Raw genomic sequence first — 19,834 nt, 5'->3', positions numbered from 1 at the left:
ATCCCATAAATATATGGGCCGGGTTTCTAGAAAACTACCATTTACGTTATTTATAGTAAACAATTTCACTTACCTCCCCTAAGATTTTTTATTATTAAACTCACCTTCTCTCTAGCTTGGAATAAGACACTCATTTTTCCTAAAATTCAAACCATTTACACTGATGTTCTTTTAAAAATTCCAAATTTCCTATTTGAGGGGGTGTGGATGGCAATTTAAGGGGGGGATAAAATACAAAGCTTAAGATTTTTTTCAAAACCTTTTTTTCAGTCATTCAAGAGAGTTCAGTGTAAATGATTTGCATTTTAAGGAATGTGAGAGTGTCTTATTCTAAATTAGAGGGGAGGTGGGTGTAATAACAAAAAGCTCAGGAAAGTTCAGTGGAGTTTACCCTTATATATATATATATATATTGTAATATCTTGAAATATACTATGCTAATATATGCATCATTTTGGGAGACTAATAGGATTGTTCATTTCTATTACATTAATTCTATATATCAGTTGTCCGCTTCTGTTTAATTATGTGAGCACTAGTGCACTACATAAGAGCCAAGTCTTTTTATATTTTAGTTTACACTTTTCAGTGAGTATACAAAGGATATTGCGGATTCAAATTCTATTATTTAACTAATTAACTCACATACATTGATGCACAGTTTTCACATAGGAGACACCATACTGTGTTGCATTTTACAGCCAGGGTTAATGCGTAGGCCTACTGCCAAGGCCCTTATGTAACTCATTTGGTTTTGAAACATTCAATCTATGAATATGTTAGAACCTCTCTCAGTCAATGTGACACTTTTTTTCTTTTTCTTTTTTGGATAAGCCCCAATTTATCACATATGATCAGTTTGCACAAGAAACACTTGAGCTTGCTCAAGAAGAACTTTGGTTTTGGGATTGAACAATTGGAATTTCAAACAAAAGAAGAATTCATGGAATTATTTGTAGAGAAATATATTCCACAAAGGAACAAATTATCTTCAGGAGTATTTTTCTTCTTCTTGTGTGTGTGCGTGTGGAGGAAATAGGAGGTCAGTGTTATGTCGAGGAAATAAACATTGCCTTTGAAATGAGAAAAGCAACTAATGAGGTAAACTATGAGCAATACACACAAAATTTGACAACATTTTTCATACCAACTGATATGGCAAGTTTTTACTGGGTCTCATTTGGATCCACCACTGATATCATTTTTTTACTTATCACTAACAATCTGCCACAGCTGCGAGTGTCAAATTTTTTGTGCCTCAATAACTATTGACTCTATAACATAAAGTGACCTCAACAAAAGAATTTAATAAATATTTCGCCAATGGATTGGAGTGCTGTAGACTTACTGTGGCGACAATGTCTCCCTTGAGTCCTCGACAGAGCAAGATTGTCCAATACAAATATCTCATAACACGCTAGCTGCAATTTATAACCAAAAGATTTCGTTTAAGGCAAATCTGTTGCCTTAATAAACCCATCCATGATTGCTCTTTTGACCCCAACTTCAGTAAAATTATCCAATGCACGGTATGCACCGTGTATTACACTCTTCTCACATAATGATAGGTCTCACCTGTAGGTTCTACACAAGAGATCCACTTTGATGTGAGAGGAAGGTATAGGACACTAGATGTACAAAATAATTTCTCCAAACTTTGGGACACAACTGACTGGGTTACTTACAATCCACTTTCCTTGTTATGCTTTCAATGGTTAGTTTTACTTTTCACCTTAACTTCACCATAACCGTTAGGCCAACGTGGTAGTTAACGACTATGCTGTATGCCTACCAATTTATGAAAACCTTTCAATGGACGATTTTCTATCCACCTCAACCTCAATCCAAAGATATGGACAATGTTTTCTACAACACCTTAAGACCAAAAGTTCGGTGTAGAGTGTAATCAAAGGATCCACAAGATGTTGTGTCAGGGTAACTTTGTAACATGACTATATTGATAATGGTTAAGTAAGGGTCATGGTTGTATAAACATTTGTCTAAACAAATAGTTTCAAATTATTACAATATAAATCGGTCAAGCATGTGCTAAACGGGCAACTTACAAAGGTGCTCAAGATTCCATAATTGTTTGTCCGATCATTTCAAATGATTCCAAGACAAGAAAATTTTTGAGTTGAAATAAGTCTATAGAAAGATATAAAAAAGATAACATCAACTTTGAATAGACACAAGGACATGAATTTTTATAGACACAATGTTAATTTTAAATGCATGCTATCAAGATTTATCTCCAGGAGCAAACTACATGATGAAAAGCAAGAGTCAGTGAAGTTCAGAGAATAAAGAATAAATTAAATGGGACAAACACCAAAATAAAACAGGCATTTCATTCACAAATTGGCATAAGAGATTTCAAAAGATTTCAGCGAGTTTCCAGTACCCTTTAAAAAGCATTCACCAAAATACATGAATTGCATGTGCCACAGTTTAACTTTTCATTAAAACACACTTGCTATTTATTATGCATCCAACCACTTTTTTTACATACATGGCCAATATAAGCAACCACACAATCTCCTGGACATAAGGTTGTGGCAGGATGCTCTTAACTTAAAGAAGCAAGTACCTCTAACAAGGATGCAGCAAACTGCATTTGCGTATCCTCATCTATAGTCAAGAAGAGAGGCACATGCACAAACAGTGATTTGTTCCCATTTTGCTCTGCAAACCGAAGGGAATGATAGTAAACATAATTGCATACAAACCGTCCCGCATCATCTGATGTCATCACTTCGTAACCCATCTTTGCTAAGGCCTTGGTAATCTCCTCAACAGGAAGAGAAGTCTGCGCACAGTTAGCACCGGAAATTCTTTTAGGAAGGGTGAAGCCAAAAAATATATAAATTTATTATTATAGTCGTCAATAAATCAGACTAAAAAAAAAAAAGCAATTGTCCAATCAATCCATCTGAATCATTGTGATTATGAATTCATTCTACTTTTTGGCAACTATGACATGCAGTCTAGTATAAGCATATACCTTCTCGACACAGGCATCAATTCAACTTGAACAGCAAAATAACGAGCACCATCTCCTTAAATTTTTTTGTCAATCTCAACAATTAGGGAAAATTGGTGCATGTGTAACTGTATCCTACTGAACCCTTAGTAAATATCATTCTTAATACTATTGGATAATGGCGTTGGTTTACTATTGAAGAATGGTTACATGTTTGTCTAGGGTTTTTGTTCCTTTCATTTGCCTTGGGTTTTTTCCTTTTTTTTTTTTTTTGGGGGGGGGGGGGGGGGTTGTGTTCATCGTCATAGCATGATGCCCCCATGCCATCAAAACTAACTGAAGAATATTATATCGAGGCTTTTCTATAAAATTACTTCCCAATGAGTAGTTGGAAATGCTCTTTTCACTAATAAAAACGGCAGCTCCAGCAAAGACTACCACTCAAATAATTTATAAAAGTTAGCAGAAGAAGGTGAACACAATCTATTTCCCATATCATAAATTTGCCTTTCTTTTCCACTAAAAATACAGAAAATCTGTCTTCCTATAATCACATCCATTCCTATGAAAGTAACAAATCTTCCAACCAATAGAAAATTCAATACACAGGCAGAGGACTGGCCATCACATGTACTGGAATTTCAGGGTAGTGAACAAGAAGGAAAGCACTTTAAGATAAATGACTTCAAATGGCATATTATACCAAACTTCTGACATAACACTCTTTCTTTCATTGTGACTATTGCTGCGGTCCATCAAGCAATAGGTTGATATTTAAATATTAAATATAGGACTAAACATAAGGTTGATTAGAAACTTAATGGAGTATATATACAGACAAAAAAAATTATGAAACCCTTTTAATCAGAAAAATCTTGAAAAAGGAAATCCATTCTACCTGTCGAGTGTGTGAAATGTCACCATCTGCAGGAATGATGGGGACTTTCTACAAAACATGAAACAAGGAAAGTTCAATGAATTAAATATAAAATGTCAAAACAAATAAAAGTCAACATGCATGAACATGAAACTTAGGGATAATTTCTAACCTGGGGCTTCCATCCCAACTCATCAGGACAACGAAAAGTGGCTTCATTGACAGCTTGATGCTCAATGGCAAACCTTGTTGCACCACTATTAACTCCAAAGTGTAGCTGGAGGAATATAGTTAAAGAAGGTTAGATACATAACGCATAAATACAGAAATACAATGGAGTCCAAAGTGTAGGTTCTAAAATGCACGTTTAGTAAAATTGTCAGTGATGGTTTATTTATTCAAATAATAACCTTTACCATCCACAAATTTCCATCTTCTCCCTAAAGGTCTAAAGAAACAACCAAGAGTGCAACATAATTTATAAAGGTGCTGACAGTATACCAATCTTAGAGGTTGGGCCTTGACAAGTGCCTTTCACCAAAAGCAATAGACTACAAGTTCGAATCCGGAAATCAGCCTCATCAAAAGGATTGAGATTACAGTACAACCTTTTTTTGACAGTATACCAATCTTCATTACTAACATATTCACCCCTAAGGTGCTGACAGTATACCAATCTTAGAGGTTGGGCCTTGACAAGTGCCTTTCACCAAAAGCAATAGACTACAAGTTCGAATCCGGAAATCAGCCTCATCAAAAGGATTGAGATTACAGTACAACCTTTTTTTGACAGTATACCAATCTTCATTACTAACATATTCACCCCTAATGTATAGGTTTCCTGAGTTGCATCACATTCCTGTATGGACTTATTGGACTTTGTTTAATGAAAGTGAAATTAGGAACATTAGTCCTTATTGTTTGAATAGAGCTGTTAACCTCATGAATACTACTCTTGCTGCAGCAGATACTGTAGAGTTAAGAATTGTCATTAGCCGAGGGTTGTTTATTTTTTTGCTGCCATTCTAGTAGTAAGGGGTTGTTTTTCAATGAGTATCCAGTATGTACTTCTTTAATGTTCCCAACTACATCATGGAGCTATAAAGCTGTTGGTTATGCTCTGCTGATTAGCCATTATAATTTCTAATCACTGACACTGATTCTAAAAGACCTCCAAACCAGCCTATGATTTCTATTGAGAGAATGGGAAACAGGAAAAATATAATTGATAACTTGGAAAAGGAGTAATTTGGCATAACATAATTTGAGCATAGCTGCAGAAGAGATCAGAAATGTGGGCAACTGACCCAAATAATTTTTCCAGAAGTTGAAGATTCAGAATCCTTTCCACCAATGGCAGATTGCAATGTCTGGTATAGGGAAGCAAGTGCTCCCTGTCCTGCAGTCTCAAGAATGCTGCAACTCCCAAGAGTTAGACCTTTTGGCAATCCCTTTTTCTTCACATACTCTTTGAGATTACTGACAATGGTCTCAGTTGGATTCTCTGAAACTCCATGGAATTTCTTAAATCCCGTCACATGAACTGTTACTGCTACTGCAGGTGCAAGAGGCCCTTCAGATCCCATTTACCAATTATTGAGATATAACCAAAAATGCGTTATAGCATCAAAATCAAAAGTAATATCTAAGTACCTGCATCAAACAAGAAAAAATGAATTAGTCAGTGTAGTCAAGAAGCCACAAAGACATCTACCTCATCAATGTACATCTCAAATTTCACAAACTACTTTCCTACCAAAAAAATATAATTTTCATAGGCTACTTTCACACAGATTATATCAATACCCAACATAGAATTTTCATTTTATCATTCAATCCTAGAAAGCCATAATATTCTTTTTCTTTCTCCTTATCTTTCCCTTTTTTTATGCTAATACCATCTCCAGGGTTCTTCAAGCTCCAAAATTTTTCCAGGCATGTGTAGTTCTCCCATCCCACATGTACAAAACCATAACAGGAATAGATCCCAAAGGTTACCCCCCAAAAGGGTTGGTGGTAGAATTCAAAATTTCAAACCCAGTTTACCGTCTCTAAGATGCCTTAACTACAGCAAGAGTGATGCAGGACAGAGGCCAGAAAATTGAAATAAGGGAAAAACATAGAACGGGATAGACCTTAGGCATCACCAGTAAGGGTTTTGGCATCAGTACCCAGCTGGAGAAAGAAAATCTCAATTCCATATCATTCATCAAATTTAACATAACAATAATATTTACTGTGGGCCTATAAATAAGAAACCAGGTTACAAATGATAAGGCAGGGAAATCAAATCATAATCAAGATAGCAATTAAATCCCTTAAGACATTCAAAATAATCAGGGAGGTGTCCGCACCATAGAGCCACTCAAACCCCTAAAGGTTAATGAAGCCATATCTAACAGTTAAACCAAGAGATGATAATTGATGGTCCAGAAGGCTATAATGTTAAACTGTAGCACCTCTGTCTACCCATTTACAAAAAATATCAAAGAAGATATGATTAGCAATTATAACAATAGACTCTGATGAACCAATCGAGTAGTCAAATGCTGAACCCAAAAATTTTCCATTGCAGTGGATAAAATGTCTATACAATACAACTTTATGAGACTTTCCATAAAAGAAACAGTTGAAGGGTAAGGAAGGAAGGAGGAGGCATTCCTGCATTTCATCCGGAAAGCTCAGAGGCTATATCAAGGTTGGAAAACCCCAACAGTGTCAAAAGCAAACAAACAAGAATATAGCAAAAGAAGAAATGACTGTACATAACCCCAGAAAACAAAACACCTGAGAAAACAAGATAATCCGTTGGAATTCCTAACAAACAGATAACAGCCCAGTTTCTAAAAATCAATATCAGAATCAAATTAAACCAACAATCTGAACCTCAATCAAAGACATACAAATCCAAAAGCAGACTACACCTTTAGAGAGAACTAATTAAGACAAAGAAACCAATTGAGCCACTTGATTAAAAGCCAAACCACCTAAACCCCAACACCAAAAAACTAAAACCCAATTAGAATTAACCTTGATCAGACACCCCAGATGATCAGAGATACCAAAACCACAGAAATTTACATCTAAAAACAAAGCCTTGAAATTAAACTCAAAGCACGTTGGTTGTGAAATTTTTGTTTAAAAAAAAAAAAAATGATCTTTCTCATTCACCTGTTGTAGCCTTCAAAAAATGAAAGAGAGAAGCAATGGACTAAACCACCAATCTTATCTACTCAAAGATGATCTTAGCTGGTAGAGATTCTGATCAGATTATAAAAGAGAGAGAAAAAGATAGGAATACAATAAACTATATTATAGAAAAAATTATTAGAGACATAGCAGTGGAGGGTCGCTTTCAAACAACATTAATTTACAGGGGTGCATGTGTTACATTGTTGCATTATTATTTGGACTTCTGGAACAACCTTCCAATTCGTTTAAAAGCTTTGTTTATTCCCATCAAAAAAAAAAAAAAAGCTTTGTTTATAGGAATTTGCAACAGTAAAAAGCTTCTTTTATCTCTTTCTTTTTTTCTTTTTCTTTTTTCTCTTTCTGATGTTAAAGCTTAATACTTGTCATGTATTGGTCACTTTGTCATATGGTGTCAGATACAGATAGGCATAGTATTAGTATATTACCTACATGACATGAACAGAACCAATGATTCCTTATTTTGATCAACTTATCTTGTACACGAATGGGCTCCTTGATAATAGATAATAGATGTGACTTTTTGTTTGTTTTTCTTTTCTCTTTTTTCAAGATATACTAAATTACGTGTGGAAAATAAAAGCTAATAAAAATAAGGAAATGGTTGTACAATGTATAAGCTTTCAACTAAATTTGTCTGTGCACTATATGTATGTGTATGGTGGGAATACATTGTGCTTTGTGTATGAGGCCAAAAACAAGTACCATCGTAAAGGCTTTTTTTCCTTCTCAAAAGTAATTAGCTTTTAATTTTGGAGAATGTTAACCAGCACCGCCTGGTGCTGTTTAAGTGCAGAAAAGACGAAAAAGAAATTATCAGAAAAAGTAAAAAAAAATTCTGAATAGTATCACAATACTGAAAAAATGATGTAAATAGCCAAAGAAGACACAAATTGTGTCGGAAAAAAGTAAAAAAAAAAAATTTTGTAATTAATTAATACCGCGCGATGCCAACTCTTTAATTTTTTTTATAGCTTTGTTCACTGCTTTTAAATATAGTTTACATCTCATTCACACTAAACTATTATAAGAATTATCACAAAAATATAATTATAAGGTTGAATTTCTTTAAGTGATCCTAAGGTATTTTGATTAAAAGACTTAAACTACCTTATTAATCACAATTCTTGAAAACATGTACACGAGTTTTTTATAATGCTAAATTGACTTTATATAGAAGTTTTAGGAAAAGAATATGACTCATGACAATTTGCATCTTTTATTTTATTTTACTTTTTTTAATCTACTATATGATACATTGTATCTTGCCTATTGTTAGGTTTAAATGGTAAATCTTTTAACTTTGTCAGGAAAAAAACAAACATATGTCTTAAGAATCAAGGAATTGGTGTTGTCCATACATCACATCTTTTAAGTTTATCCTAAGAATTCTAAGTAGTGTGCACTAGGTAGGTCTAGTGGACACACTATTTGTGTAATAATGCCAAAACTTCTACAAATATATATATATATATATATTTTATATAATCAAGAATTTATGATTAATAGATGTAAAGTCATATGATTATAGGAGTAATGTATAATTAGAAGTGTAGTACACCCATATTTAGGTCTTAAAAATCACATCAAGCCAGTGATCTAAATTAGCAACCTTTATTCATTATAGAGTAATCAATTATTTGATTGGATAGAGACTATACACATTCAAAAGATTAATCAAGTGTTCCAAAAATCTTGAAAACCCACAAATAAAAGAGTTGGTTGATCAAAAATAAATACTAATTCGGATGTTTGAAGCACATGGTACACCTAAAATGACAACTAATAAGTCAATAACAATCTTGAAAATTGGCCAGCTATTATGATTAGGATAGAGTGGCTAATATAATAATATTGCTTTGATGGGTTATCTCATTTATCTGTTATACAAAATTACAAATACTTAATTAGTTAATTTTAAACAAACGCAATATTATTGAAATAATTTCAGCTGTAAGAATATTTACTGCACATTCAATTCTGCTTTTTTCTAATCTTGTTAATGAGATTTTTGAATAAATCACATTGTTATCATGCATTTTATGAAAAGTGAAGTGGGCCTATAAAGCTAATAAAGTAGAAGCGATTAGTGATTATCATAGCCTTCAAAACTGGCAGCGACAGTGGAAAATTTCAAACATGGGGTGCCTATCAGCGGTGACATAGAAAATTCCATGGGCGGCACACAATGAATTCAAGTCTTTTTCATATATATATATATATATATTTTTTTTTTTTATAGAAGGAATTCAAATCCAAATTTTCCTTTTCTTGCAAGAATTTTTTTTTTCCTTCGTTTTATTAATTAGTAGGTGAACGAATGGATAAAACTTATTATAAACATGAATGCTAAGTTCAGCATTCATGAAATCTGGTTATGCTACTTTTTTTCTTTTCTTTTTTCTTTTTTTTAAGTTGCATTGCTAGTTAATGTACTTTTTTTTTTTTTTTAACACGAGTGATAAAGTTTGGTTATAAATTTGGCTGTAGTTTAACGTTATAACTCACACTTAAAAAATTTACATAATTATATACTTTATATTTTTAAAACACATGAAAATTTTTATGTCAATTGGATTTTATTTATTATTCGATATATAAATTTATTTTTATGCATACTTTTAGACTACAAAAAATTAAAATTTGAACATTTGATTGATGACATAGTTATTGATCTTTTATCTTCTAGAAATTTTGTAAACATGAAGGATATAAAAAAAAATGTAATCCAACGGTAGATTTATCAAAATTCATATTCAATAAAAATATATTAAGTGAAGTTGTAGCCTTAGGTTACAACAAAATTTATTACCAAATTTTTTCCTTATATCAGATAGTTTAACAAGTAATTCTCATCCTTAGCAGTTCAGATTCTCACCGACAAGGTGAAATCAAAAAAGCCGATCCTAGTCTTCCTTGCGGAGACGAAAGCCAGTTCGAGGAGAGTGAAGGGGATTCAACACAAGCTGGAGTTAACGCAAGGGATCTCAGTCCCAAGCGATGGTCGAAGTGGCGGCCTAGCGATGATTTGGAAGGAAGGCTCTGATATTAGATTCAAAAGCTGTTTTAACTCACACATAGATGTGGTGGTCTATAGAGATCCTGGGTCAACGTTGTGGAGAGCAACGAGCTTCTATAGGCAACCCGATGTGAACAAGAGGCATATCGCGTGGTGTTTGCTAGAAGCGTTGAAGGAGCAATGCGACATGTAGTGGGTGGTATTTGGAGATTTCAATGAAATCACCCATTCGGATGAGAAGTTGGGGTGGTTGGATAGAGATACAGGTCAAATGAGAGACTTTAGAGATTGCCTAAGTAACTGTGGGCTCACAGACTTGGGCTTTGTTGAGCAGAGGTATACTTGGTGTAATGAAAGGTTGGGCGGCCAGAGAACTCTAATCAGGCTTGATAGGGTTGAAGCCAATGAGGGATGGAAAGCACTATTCCCGAATGCAAGCGTTCACCATGTCTCAATGTCAGCCTTTAATCACGCCTCCTAGCTTTATATGTGTAAAAGAAAGTGCCTTCGAAACCCACAAAGAGGAGATTCTTCTTCGAATTAATGTGGACCTGCGACGAAAGGTGTAAGGAGGTCATAGAAATGGCCTAGGACCCTCTTAAAGAATGCCCAAACTTTCAAATCCAAGTCAGACTTAAGAATTTCCAAGTCCATTTACAGAGATGGAACCATGAGACCTTTGGCAATGTGAATAAGGCCCTGAAGTAGAAACAAGACCGCTTACAACAACTAGAGGCCCTAAATCTACTCCATGAAACTATCAAAGAGATACAGGGGCTGAGGAAGGAAATGAATGAGGTTTTGATTAGGGAAGAGATGATGTGGAACTAGAGATCTAAAGCCATTTGGATGAAGTGTGGAGATCGAAACACTGATTTTTTCATGCATCAACAACACAAAGACAAAGGAAAAACATAATTGAAGGGTTAAGGGACCCAAATGGAGTATGGTGTGACGATCAGGAGGGGATTGAACAAGTTATACTGGACTATTTCTCAGAGATCTATAGTACAAAGCAACCTAGTATTGACGAAGTTAGCTTGGATGCGATTACTCCAAAAATTTCTCCTGAAATGAACAATAAGCTCACGGGAGAGTTCAGAGCTGAAGAAGTCTAAATAGCCCTTAAGCAAATGCACCGTACAAAAGCCCTAGGTCGGACGGTATGCTCCCTATCTTTTTTTCAAAAATACTGGGATGTGGTTGGCTTTAATGTAATTAATTGTGTACTAAACACTCTAAATTTTGGCACCATGCCTATAGGTTTGAATGAGACTTATATCTGTCTAATACCAAAAGTTAAATGCCCTCAGAAAATCACAGAATTCAGACCTATAAGTTTGTGTAACGTAAGTCCAAAGTCCTTGCAAACAGGTTGAAAAAAAATCCTACCTGAGGTGATCAGTGAAGAACAAAGTGCCTTTGTACCTAGAAGACATATCACATATAACGTGCTAGTTACTTTCAAGACCATGCATTGTATAAATCTAAAAGGGACAGGCAAGGAGGGTTGGATGACAATAAAGCTTGACTTAAGTTAGGCGTATGACATGGTGGAATGGGCATATCTTAAGGCAATAATGAGGAAAATGGGCTTCCAAGAAAGGTAGATCTCCTTCTCCATGATGTGTGTTAGGACAGTATCTTACTCTGTCCTCATTAATGGGCAACCAAAGGGCAACATCACCCTAACTAGAGGGCTACGGCAAGGTGATCCCATATCTTTGTATCTTTTTTTTCTGTGTGCTGAGGGCCTTTCAGCCATGCTGCGAAAAGAGGTGCCTTTGGAGAGGATCATGGGGGTGCCGGTGTGCAGAGGGGCTCCCCAAATTTCGCATTTCTTCTTTGTAGATGATAGTATAATTATTTGTACAGCTACTATGGAAGAGGGCAACCTAGTAATCAAGGTCCTAAAAGACTATGCGGAAGTATCGGGTCAAAAGCTAAATAAAGAGGAAACTTCCCTTTTCTTCAGCTAAACACCACGAGGGAGATTCAAGAAGGTGTAAAGGATCTACTTGGTGCTCAAATCATACAATAAGAAGAGAAATACCTTGGACTGCCCCCTATGGCTGGAAGAGGAAAGGAAAAAAGCATTTAGCTGGATTAAAGACCAAGTGGGAAGAAAAATTGCAGGTTGGAAAGGGAAACTCCTATTCAACGCTGGTAGAGAAATTCTCATCAAAGTGGTTGCCTAAGCAACCCTAATCTATACGATGAGCTGCTTCTTGCTTCTCGTCTCACTTTGCAATGAATTGAACTCCCTGGTAAGAAATTTCTGGTGGGGTCAGAAGGAAAAAGAGAGGAAAATGGCTTGGGTGGCTTGGGAGAAATTGTGTACCAAAAAATCCGATGGTGGAATGGGTTTTAAGGACCTTAGAGCTTTTAATATAGCCATGTTAGCAAAACAAGGCTGGCAGATCCTAATGAACCAAAACTCCCCTCCTCCACCATGTACTCAAGGCTAGGTACTTTGAAATGTCCTCCTTTATGGAAGCTCAATTAGGAAAGAATCCGTCATATGTTTGGCGGAGCATTGTTGCTACACGAAGCACCATTGAGAGAGGACTACAGTGGAACATTGGAAATGGTCATAAGGTGGATATTTGGAAAGATAGGTGGCTGCCTACTCCCGATTCCTTTGCCTTGGTTTGGATAGCACTGATACCTGTGGTGCGTTTTGTGAGTTGCGTTTTCTCCTCTTTTTTTTTTTTTTTGGCCCAGATTTGATGACAGTGGGAGACAATTTTTACTGTGCATGAACAGTGCGACACTGTTCACGCACTGTTCATGCACTGTTTACACATTAAAAAATATTAAAATGGGTCCCACGGTACTATTCATATATTTAAAAATTATTTTGCTATAATGTTTTCAGCAACAATCAGTTTTCAATAACTTTCAGCAACAATCAGCTGTATCCAAACAGACCCTTTAAGGTGGTTAGCCCTAAAAGAGAAGGTTCTGTGCTGGAAAAGGTTGAAAACCTCTTGGACTTGAATATGGGAGGTTAGGATATTGAAAAGGTGAGAAGCACTTTCCTCCACCACGAAGCTAAGGTAATTTTGGGCATACTAATGAGCCTGGGGTCGCCTGAGGACTCCCAGTCTTGGGCCTGGACAAAAAATGGTGAATTCTCGGTCAAAAGCGCTTAGGGTGTGGCCTTCAAAATCCTAAAAGAGAATAAACTGGTTGGGGATGGCAGTGGAAGTTCAGATAGCTTGAAAATGGTCAACCTATGGAAGTCCATATGGAATTTAAACTGCATAAATAAGATCAAGCACTTTATGTAGAGGGCGTGTAAAGGGAATCTCCTTACAAACCACTGTTTGGCGAAAAGGAGTGTGGCCTCCTCAGATAAGTGTGTTCTTTGTGGAAAGTGTGAATCGATAGGCCATATTCTGTGGAGCTGCAGAATTGTGTCAGAAGTGTGGAAGATTTCTGGCATAAAGCTACCTAACGGGTGTTACCCCCAAGAGGAGTTCGTTGACATAGTGTGGAAACTCAGGGAAGGGCCAAGTGAATTAGATTGGGAGCTTTTTGCCACCATGGCATGGGGACTATGGAATAACAGAAATGCTTTCAAGCACGAGGCTAAAACAAAAATGCTTTCAAGTATGAGGGTAAGTGCAAACCAGCAAAGAGTATTGCAAGAGATTCGGCCATGTATGTGGAGGAGTTCAGACAAAGCTCTTTGCCCACCCCTACCACACCTACACAGGCCCCTCCGGGTAGAGCCAAATGGTGCCTTCCCAGACCTGGCTGGTATAAGATCAATGTGTATGGGGCGGTGTTTAAGGACTCAGGTAGTCGTGGAATCGGCGTAGTAATTTGAAACGAAAAAGGCCAACTCATGGGTTCAATGAGTAAAAACTTACCCCTCCCATTGGGGGCTCTAGAAGTGGAAACAAAAGCAACGGAGGAAGGTATTTCCTGGCACGAGATTTAGGCCTCAGAGAAGTTATAGTTGAAGGTGATGCAATGATCGTGATGTTTGCTCTCTCAAGCCAAAACCTGCCCTCAAGCTCCATCCAGAAAGTCATGGAAGGATCTAAACGATGCCTGCAGGAGTTCAAGGCATGGGTAGCAAACCATGTCCGTAAGTGTAACAATGCTACAGCCCACTTGTTGGCGTAGCTGCTAGCTCTGTATCTGATAGTGTAATCTGGGTGGAAGACACCCCCCCCCTCCCCTCGATAATAGCTAGTCAAGTTTGTATGGATGTTTCCTTGTTGGGCTTGTGCCCCATTTAAATGAAATTGATACGTATTTACCATTAAAAAAAAAAAAAAAAAAAAACTATTGATATGAGTGGTTCATTGAAAACTGTCTTGGTTGGAGTCAACGTTTAGAATTCAAATCCAAAATTGATTCTTATGATGCCTACCAACTACCTACTAATGCTATCAAGACTCTATTGAGACTAAGATTAAGTTATTACTAAACCTACTTTAGGAAGTATTTATGATTTTGCATTCTAAGTTTTCAGACATTAATTTTCTCTAATAGATTAGTATAACTATGATCACTTCTAAGTAGAATTTTCCAAGAACTAGTTGTCTTTATCATTTTTTTTATTTAAAAATAAAGTAGAGAGTTTTTATAAATAGGAGATAATTATTTTTGTATAATAACTCAAATATATATAGTTATATATAAAAAGCGTGAATGCATTAAAACTACAATAAAAAGCTATGGTGATTGGGATTGTTCAACTTTTTTTTTTTCTTCGAGTAATTCTTTATTTATTTATTTTTTATGTAGAGCTGTTAGTTAACACAATAAACCATCACAATATTTTCACAATTGTTGAAGTGTTAATTCCTTAAAGGTCAAAATAAAATATCATACTAGAACCAATCACAACTAAAAATAAGGGTATTGTAAAAAAATAAGTGCCATAGTAAAGCTATAATAATAGCTACATTTTTTTTTTTTTGGTCTGTTCAATTTGCACTGTTCACTGGCCTTCTTCTTTTCTATTTTTTTTTTTTTTTTTTTTTTTTTTTTTTTTTTTTTTTTTTTTTTTTAATACATATATAGAGCTATTAATTAACATAATAAATTGTCACAATATTTGTGGGGACCTGAGGACCGAGGAAGAATAGAACCGCTATGACCATCATCTGTTCTTCAAATGGAAGCCCTTTAAGCCCAAGGAATGGGTTCATCCAAGGATAAGATGGGAAGAGACAAAATACTTCCTAGAAGTCTGAGTGGAGAGAATGGCGCTGAGAAAGAGAGTCAAGGTAATTGAAAGAAGTTTCCTGTTAATGCTCACCTGCTGCCTTTGCATTAAATGACTAGCAACAGTTTTATCAATTGCATTGATAAGGAAATGACCCATGAACAGTAGATTCATAGCTAAGCAGCTCATTCTACCACCTTCAATAGAAATCTAATGGGACAAGTGTCCCGAGGAGGGCCTAGAGAATTATAGATAGAGGGCTAGGATGCAAGAAGCTAAGGAGTATATAAAGGAAGGGAACTTCCAAATGAAGGGATCCGGAAAAAAAATCAAGGAAAAGAGATTAGAACAAGAATAGTGATAGAGAGAAAGAACAAGAACAGTGTATATCTTAGCATAAGAACATCGTTCTTGGGCAAGTTTGTAAAGAACCTCCAATATACTTAACTTTAACTTCGGTTCATTCCCTTCGTGTTTAAATCTTTGGACTAAGCTCAACTTGTTTTTTATCCACTCTCTCTTAACAAATATCTATTAGTTTGGGCCTAGTGAGTTGGTACGAACTTTACTATTCTAAGGGGGTTTGGGCTCCTAAACTTTGTGCCCTTACAATATTAAATTGTCACAATATTTTCATAATTGTTGAGGTGTTAATTCCTTATAGCTCAAAATAAAATATCATATTGGAATTAACCACGACTATAAATAAAGGTATTGCGAACAAAAAAAGTGCTACATCTACAATATTTTTCACAACACTTTCATAACAAATCATAGGTGGTAAATTATAATTAGTTCTAATTATATATATATATATATACATATATAAAGCGCCAATGTGCAAACAGTGTTTTCGTACAGTGCATTTGGTTTGATCAACTCGCACTGTGCATTGGCCATTTTTTTTTTTTTTTTGCTGGTTTTGGTTGGGCTTTTTGTTTTTTGTCTTTTCTTTTAAATATTTATTATTTATATGTACATGTTTAGTTACACCAACTTAATAAATTCTTACAGTATTTTCACAATTATTTGACAATCTACACCGTTTATGGGCCTCATTTTCTTTTTCTTTTTCTTTTTTTCTTTTTTCCATCGTACATTGGTTTTGCTAGTGCTCTTTTTGTCTTTTCTTTTAAATATTTATACGTGCATACACAGTTACATTGACACAACACATTCTTACAATATTTTCATAATTATTGAGTTGTCAATTTTTTAAAGGTCAAAATAAAATAATAAAATAAGAGACTGAGAATTACTACCATCTAAAACTAAAAATACGTTAAGAAAATTTTGGGATGTTAAAATTTAGTAGGAGTATTTTAGACATTACACAATAAATATTTTAAGAATCATAAGCATATACTCAACAGTAAACATGAAAGATATAAAAAGAAATGTAATTCAACGGTAAATTTGTCAAAATTCATATTCAATAAAAAGATATTAAATGAAGTTGTAGCCTTAAACTACAACCAAGTTTGTTACCAAAATTTTTCCTTATATCAGGTAGTTTAACAAGTAATTCTCAACTTCATTTCAAATACTTTCATTCAAATGAAGAGCATTTATTATTGATATGAGTGGTCCATTGAAAAATGTCTTGGTTGGAGTCAACGTCTAGAATTCAAATCCTCTTAACATAAAGTTGATTCTCATGATGCCTACCAACTAATGCTATCAAGACTATTGACTAAGATTAAGTTATTACTAAACCTACTTTAGGAAGTATTTATGCTTTTGCGTGCTAAGTTTTCAGACATTAATTTTCTCTAATAAATTGGTATAACTATGATCATGTCTAAGTAAAATTTTCCAAGAGCTAGTTGTCTTTATCATTTTTTTTTATTAAAAAAAGGTGGAGAGTTTTTATAAATAGTAGATAAATATTTTCCTATAATTATTGTCTATGTATATAAAGTGCATAAGGTCACCTACTTCCTATTTCCAAGTGTATAACAATTTTTCCCTTTTTTATTAATTTATTTTTATTAATGTGTGAAGCTTTTGTGAATATAAGACTTTTAGCTTGATCCCCATTTAAAAATTTAAAAAAAGAAAAAGAAAAAGAAAAAGAAAAAGAAGCTTGGTCTAGCCTACCTTTATAACACAAAAGTGGTTACAAATCCCAAGATGTTGACTTATCCCCCTATGGTCACTCATTTTGATGGCCCTGGTTGTAATCACATCAACCAATTCAAAACCATTACAATCCGTTTAAATCCTTTATTGACTACTCCCTCTCCTACGCAATCAATCTCCTTTATCCCACCGTTCGATCAACAACACCCGCTCTTAATTCTTATCATGAGTTATTATTAGCCTTTTGTAACATTTGTACTCTCTCTCTCTCTCTCTCTCTCTCTCTCTCTAGCTAAGGTTGAGAGAAAATTCAATTAAATTCTAAATTAGATTGTAATTGTTATCTAATTTTGTGTTATGTATTCTATCTAAGTTTTTTTCTAGTGAGTTAATCTCTCTCTCTCTCTCTCTCTCTCTCTCTCTATATATATATATATATATTAATATATAAAACTGAGAGAAAATTCAATTAGATTTTAAATTAGATTCTAATTGTTGTATAATTTTGTGCCATGTGTCTTATTTATATAATTTTTTAATTTTTATGTGAGTTAATCTAAATTATTTATCTTTAGAGAGAGTTTTGTTTCCTAATTTTAAAATCAATGTAGGACCAAATCATAAATATTCATCAAAGTGAGTTATTGAGTACAAAAACCAAAAAGTTTAGAATAAATGAATCGTAAAAAAAAGTGTTTCACAATAACAAAAATTAAGTCGTAATAAAAATAAATAAATAAATAAATATAAATAAACATGGATAGTTTACATTTTATACCTAATAATATTCTTAGAAGACTTTTTAAAGAGTTGACAAAATATAAGATGACTATCAATAGATGCCTAAAATTATTTAACATTTGTTAACTATTTCGTGTGTCGCACGGGTTAGCGACTAATATACTATATAATAAAAGTTGACCCTTAGAAACCGTGATTGCACCAAGTGACTACTTTCACTAATTAGTAAATTAATTTTATATCATTTGTTATGATATATTTTCTCAAATTAAGGGATAATATTTAACAACTGTTTAATTTAGGTAAAATTTTGTCATTTAAATTTTAACAAATTTAAATTCTATTCAAACTAAATGTCTATTAGAAATTTGACTCAAATCCTAAACAACAGCCCACATTTTGACTTCTACTTTAATTAAAAGTCTATTATCAATATTTTAAGAACAACTAATTAGTAAATAGTTTTGTACATTTAAACTTTAACAAATTTAATTATATTCAAACTAAAAGTCAATTATCAAAATTTTATAAACTTAAATATTAAAAAAAATTTAAATTCTATTCAACAAAAAGTTTATTATAAAAAAAATTCTAAACTTAAATTCTAGACAGCAACCCACATTTTCTTTCTAAAAAAAAAAAAACATTTTGACTTCTACTCAAACTAAAAGTTTATTATCAGCATTTTGTGAACAACTAATTAGTAAATTAATTTTATATTATTTGTTATGATATATTTTCTCAAATTAATTGATAACATTTAACAATTGTTTATGTGGGGCCTGTTAGTTAAAAAGGTATAGTAATCCTCAGAAATTGGCTCGGGGCCCAAAGGCCCAATCCGAGAACACGTAGTAATCCGAGGACAGCCTAAAAAGTTTTATGCTTATCAAATGGGTAGTATGGAAGAAACGAGTAGATATTATGTATACAGCGGCATAACACACGTCCGAGGACAACAAAGTCCGAGGTCAAGGTCGGTCTTTGAAAACCCATCACTCAGGGTCAATCCATATGCCTACAGTTAATATAAAATAAAACTAAAAGTATATTCCAAAATTTTCAAAATTTATATCCAACACAACATACTCCCCCCCCCCCCCCAAAGAGATGTATTACGCAGTTGTTTTAATCTATAAATAATCTTACTTATTCTTCTTTACTTTTGAATTTGCCAGTAGGATATTATGCCATGGAAAATTTATAAATAAGCAAAATAGTAGACACTATTTAAGTTCTTGGTTTTCTTATATAATTTTTTAATATATATTTTTTAATTCTCAATGTTTGAACTCTTTTGTGTGTGTTTTGATTTTGGTTTGGTTATTGTAGTTAATTTGTGAGTGTGTTGAAATTTTTAGTTAGACAATCATTAGAAAAAACTATTTGTTTATTATTGTATGTACTGATTAAGACATATATTAAAAATAACTCAAATGGGAATGATTAAACTCATATTACATCTGATATTAAGAAATCTATATAATAATAATAGGTGAAGATAAGAGAAACTCAAATTAAAATTCCAAATTAGAGTTCCAATTTTTAGTGAGTTAATCCTAAATTATTTATTCTTAGAGAGAGTTTTTTTCTTAATTTTAAATCAATGTGGGACACATCATAAATATTCATCAAGTGAGTTATTAAGTATAAAAAATCNGAGGACAACAAAGTCCGAGGTCAAGGTGACCTTCATGTTAAGCGGAAAGACCCCACCAAGTTGTATCTGAACTG

At 33.9% G+C, this 19,834-nt stretch overlaps 1 protein-coding gene across 1 annotated transcript; it reads right to left on the bottom strand.

Moving 5' to 3' along the window:
* Window positions 1-2,333: 2,333 nt before the first annotated feature.
* LOC112030364 (uncharacterized) lies at window positions 2,334-7,265 on the bottom strand. The gene is made up of 5 exons (XM_024063051.2): window positions 7,032-7,265; window positions 5,168-5,513; window positions 4,033-4,137; window positions 3,882-3,929; window positions 2,334-2,809 (listed from the first exon to the last, which is right to left on the bottom strand). The coding sequence occupies exons 2-5, from the start codon at window positions 5,444-5,446 to the stop codon at window positions 2,570-2,572; spliced, it is 672 nt and encodes a 223-aa protein (XP_023918819.1). The 5' UTR covers window positions 5,447-5,513; window positions 7,032-7,265; the 3' UTR covers window positions 2,334-2,569.
* Between the last annotated feature and the right edge of the window lie 12,569 nt (window positions 7,266-19,834).

This window comes from Quercus suber, unplaced genomic scaffold, assembly GCF_002906115.3.
Source record: "Quercus suber isolate HL8 unplaced genomic scaffold, Cork oak 2.0 scaffold_288, whole genome shotgun sequence".
Lineage (NCBI taxonomy): Eukaryota > Viridiplantae > Streptophyta > Magnoliopsida > Fagales > Fagaceae > Quercus > Quercus suber.
The sequence above is the reverse complement of the archived record's forward strand: the minus strand, read 5'-3'. Positions and strand labels throughout refer to the sequence as shown.

Excerpts from the sequence above, each read along its gene's own strand:
- LOC112030364 (XM_024063051.2), bottom strand. The coding sequence starts at position 5,446 with ATGGGATCTGAAGGGCCTCTTGCACCTGCAGTAGCAGTAACAGTTCAT. Across the intron at positions 4,138-5,167 it reads CTTCTGGAAAAATTATTTGG|CTACACTTTGGAGTTAATAG; the intron begins GTCAGTTGCCCA and ends ATATTCCTCCAG. Across the intron at positions 2,810-3,881 it reads ACATTTCACACACTCGACAG|ACTTCTCTTCCTGTTGAGGA; the intron begins GTAGAATGGATT and ends AACTGTGCGCAG.